The sequence below is a fragment of the Condylura cristata genome, unplaced genomic scaffold (genome assembly GCF_000260355.1).
Source record: "Condylura cristata isolate star-nosed mole 26May11 unplaced genomic scaffold, ConCri1.0 scaffold00013, whole genome shotgun sequence".
Taxonomy (NCBI): domain Eukaryota; kingdom Metazoa; phylum Chordata; class Mammalia; order Eulipotyphla; family Talpidae; genus Condylura; species Condylura cristata.
This window is the reverse complement of record NW_004567114.1, coordinates 912,241-916,130: the sequence shown is the minus strand read 5'-3', so window position 1 is coordinate 916,130 and position 3,890 is coordinate 912,241. Positions and strand designations below refer to the sequence as shown.

At 64.9% G+C, this 3,890-nt stretch overlaps 1 protein-coding gene across 1 annotated transcript in view; it reads left to right on the top strand.

Annotated features, from left to right (window-relative positions):
• The first annotated feature begins 485 nt into the window (after window positions 1-485).
• EXOC3L4 (exocyst complex component 3-like 4) overlaps window positions 486-3,890 on the top strand; it is a 24,733-nt gene continuing 21,328 nt past the window's right edge. The window contains exons 1-4 of the mRNA XM_004681995.2: window positions 486-541; window positions 742-832; window positions 953-1,018; window positions 1,106-1,418. Of these exons, the coding sequence (XP_004682052.2) occupies window positions 486-541; window positions 742-832; window positions 953-1,018; window positions 1,106-1,418 (526 nt within the window). The remainder of the gene's footprint in view (window positions 542-741; window positions 833-952; window positions 1,019-1,105; window positions 1,419-3,890) is intronic.

Below are 3,890 nucleotides of genomic sequence, written 5' to 3'. Positions count from 1 at the left end.
ATCCTCACCCCGTCTGGTGAGAATACAGTGAGGGAGCCCAGAGTGCGATGGCCTTCAGGTGGACAGCTGGTCTGGACACAGCTGTGGCTGGTCTGCTGCTTTCCTGGCCTGGGGGGGGGGGGGCTTGGGCCCATCAGCAGGCTGCAGAACCTGGCGTGGTCCCCTGGTCTGCACCTGCCGGGCTGGACGATTCAGGTTATGGGGGGCAGGTACTCATAACCCACCTCCTCAAGGTCATCACAACTGGCACTGGCAGGGATCTAGCTTGGCCGCTCCCAGGGCCCAGAGCTCTCTGATCAGCGGGCTCCCTGTCCCAGGTGCTTCGGAGGTGGGGACCTGGCAGCACCACCTGCCGCCTGCACCAGCCCTTTCACCGCAGGCTGCCCTGGCCCCTCCCCCACTCTGACCTGGTGGGGAGCAAAGAGGGGTGCCCCAATGGCACGTTTGCAACACAAAGGTGCTTTATGACAATCACTCACCTAACAATGGTCCAGGGGGCGGGCCTGGACGCCTCTGCCAGCAAGAGCTGCAGCTTGGAGAGGTGGGGGCGCTGCCCACTCCGCTGGCTGGGGCACTCTCCTGTCCGAGGCCAGGCTCCAGAGCAAACCTTTGCTCTCCAGGCAGCCAGAGGCTCCACGACCTTGCCTAGTGTCTCAGGCTCACGGTGCCCGTGCCAGAAAGGTTGGGCGGAGTCAGGCTGCAACCGCAGCACTCTGCGACGCTGCCCCTCCCCTGCCCCAGGGGCCGCGGCGAGCTCCGCGAGGCCTTGGGCAGCTGCCGTGCTCCCGAGTGGGGCCAGCCGGCATCCCGGGAGCAGCCCGCGCGCGCCCAGGTACCGCATCGCAGGGCCCACCGTCCACCGGCCTCGCCGCCTCTTGCGCCAGCGGGACACCAAGCCCCGCCGGTCTCCCAGATTCCGCGGCCGAACCCGAGCCCCCACCCCCTGTCGCAGCTCCGGGAGCGCTCAGTGCGGGGCGCAGGGTGCGGCCTGCGGAATGGGGAGCAGCCCCTTCCGCGGGTGAGCCGCCCCGCGCAGGGCGCCCGCGCAGTCGGCTGAGTCTGGACTCGGCTGACCCGCTCGCAGTCCTGGTTTCTCTTGTGCCAGGTAGGAAAGGCGCACCCCCTGCCCCCCTTCTCTGAGTGTGTAACTGGGAATCCCGCTCAGCCCCGAGGGAAGAAGGGGGCACGGTCTCGGAAAGCTCAGGTAGAGACTCCCCGCGGCCCAGGTCCCAAGGCGCGGAGCGGGGTTGGGAGGCGCCGGCTTCTGCGTTCACGTGCCCCCACCGTCGGCCGGCGGGTGGAAGACCCCATCGGCAATCTGTCTTTTGCTCGTATTGACTCTGGGGGCGCTCCGAGGGAGTCCAGGGGCTCCGGGCTGCGCCCCCTCTGTGCTCTCCGCAAGGAGACTTCGCGGGAAGGTGAGCGGCGCTTGCGGCCCAGGCCGGGAGGGGGCGCTGGACCCCCAGCCTGGAGCCCGCCCGGCCTGGCCTCCTCTCCGGTTGGTCGCAGGGGGCTGGGGCCCGCCAGGTTCTCCCTCAGGTCCACGTTAGCCTCACAGGCAGAAATGTGCAGCCCCGAGAGCGGCCCGGGGCAACCTGTTGCCCCATCTCAGTAGAAGGAGATGGAGGGGTGGCGCAGAAGGGGCTTCCAGATGCTCTGCCGGTCTAGGGGCGCCATGCACCGCTGAACCCCCTCCCAGGGCTGCCTCTGCCTTTCAATACCTTTGCAATGTGGTCAGGGACCTAGAGAACCATCTGGAAACTGCAGTCAGCTGAGGATTTGGTGAAGGAGCAAGACATCTGAAAAGCCTTGCCTGGGGGCCTTTCCCGCTGCCTGCCAGACATCAGTGGGGGGGAGGCGTCCTGCTGCCCTCCTCCCTGGGTCAACTGGGTCCCCTGGCCGCAGCCCCACAGGGCAGAGGGGACTGCGCCCGCCTCTCAACGGAGGCCAGCACTCGCCGACAGGTAGGGAGCTGGTGCTGTGGGCGCTTGAAATACTTAATGTTCCCACCCTACAGCCTGATGTCCTGTGGGCACTTGCTCCACCAGGGCCACCTCAGTGGGATGGCCACAGGAGGGCGCCCGGAGCTAACGTTCAGGCCTGAGCCAGTCCCTCCACCCCAGCTTCACCGCTGGCAGTGACCTGCACCCCCATTCAAACCTGGGAGCCTGGGGAGAGTGGGGGGAGGGGCAGCTCAGGCCTCACTGGGCACCCGAAGGCTGGTCTTTCCTCCTCGTCTTGTGCAGCCCACCCCTGCACTGGCAGGGCCGCCGGCCCAGAGAGGGCCAGGCCCCTGGCTCCCGTCTCCAGGCCTGCAGCTCCCATTTGGAGACAGGACAGAGGTGTGGGCAGGAAGAAAAGGGAGAAACTCCATCAGGCTGGAGGCAGAGACGGGCCCACGGCTGACTCCAGGCCTGTCTGGAGGCTACTTCCTGTCCTCAGCCTGCTGTCCCCCAGAGCTTTATGGCCGAACACTCAGAGGGCCTGTCGGGAAGGCCCTCAGGAGCCCAGACACCTTGCCAGCTAACACCGGGATGACACCCAGCACCTGAGGCGACAGCCAGCACCCTCCATGGCCAGTTGGGAGAGCAGTTCCCGTCCAAGTGGAAAGAGGTGGGGTGGCCTCTTAGGGGGTGGGGGTGCCATGGGGAGCAGGCCGGCACAGACGAGACCTTGCTGCAGAGACCTCGCTGGCTCTGCTCGGGCTCAGGCGGTCTGGGATGGGGAGCACAGGGGTCCCCTCAGCCAGGCTGGCCCAGCCAGGTGTGGTCTCTGCCAATCTCCTGATGTCCACCTTCACCTCTGTGCCCTCATTGCCAGATCTCCCCCACAGCCACAGGCCCAGCTTAGCCGTCAGGGCCCCGCCATGCCGCTGTCCTCTGCCTCCTCGGGGAAACCATAGAGCCTCGGCCACCCTGGCCAGAGAGGGCTGAGACTGGACGCCACACACCCTCACGCTGGCCTCTGCCTGCCCTCCTCGCCTCTGGGCCATGAATTCACCAACTATCACCCTCGGGGCAACCCTGCTCTTCTTGATCCCAGAGCGCCTTAGCGCTGACAGGCAGTGGCTGAATATTAATATTAACAAATCAGTGTGCGGGGCCTCCCTGGCACGCAGGGCTCAGTCTCAGCGCCATAACGCTGTCCCAGGCCCTGCGGCCTGAGTGCGATTCCCACCAGGGAGGGACCCCTGGGCGCAGCAGGCCCCTCCTGTCCCCCGCTGACCCCTCAGCAGTGGGCTTCCACTCCCCACTCTGTCTCTGGGGAGTCCTCTCACACCTGCACCTCTGGCCTGAACCCCAGCTTTTGTGTGCACACATAAATAAATCTTTAATAAAACAAAAACAAGCCACAGTTCAGTCGGCTCCTAGTGGGCAGGGAATGGCGCTCGGAAGCGGCTGAGTGACGGCCAGGCGCAGGGATGGAAGAGAGCACTGGCCATGTTCATGTGCGTGATGGTGGTACGCTGTGGCACCGTGATGACCCCCGCACACCGGGCAGGGTGACTGGGGGTGGCCTCCAGCTGGGCTGTGCCTGGTGGGAGCGACTTGGACGCCACAGAGGCGGGGGTCTGAGTGTGACCATGGGTGGGGCCTAAGGGCGTGGTCTGGGGTGTGGCCAGCGGTGGGTGCACCTGCGTGGTGGTCACAGGTTAAATGGTGCTGGGCAGCGATGGATATGGACCCTAAATGGATGGGTTCATGAAACCTGAGAGAATCTAGTGGACGAATTACAGGTAATAGGTGGTGGCCAGTGGGTGCTTGACACGCGGATGGAAGAGAGTGGAGGGACATACTCAACAAACTCCAAAGCATCAAATGCCAACCAAGAATACTTTACCCTGCAAAGCTCTCCCTCCTCTATGAAGAAAGAATAAGGACATTTTCAGA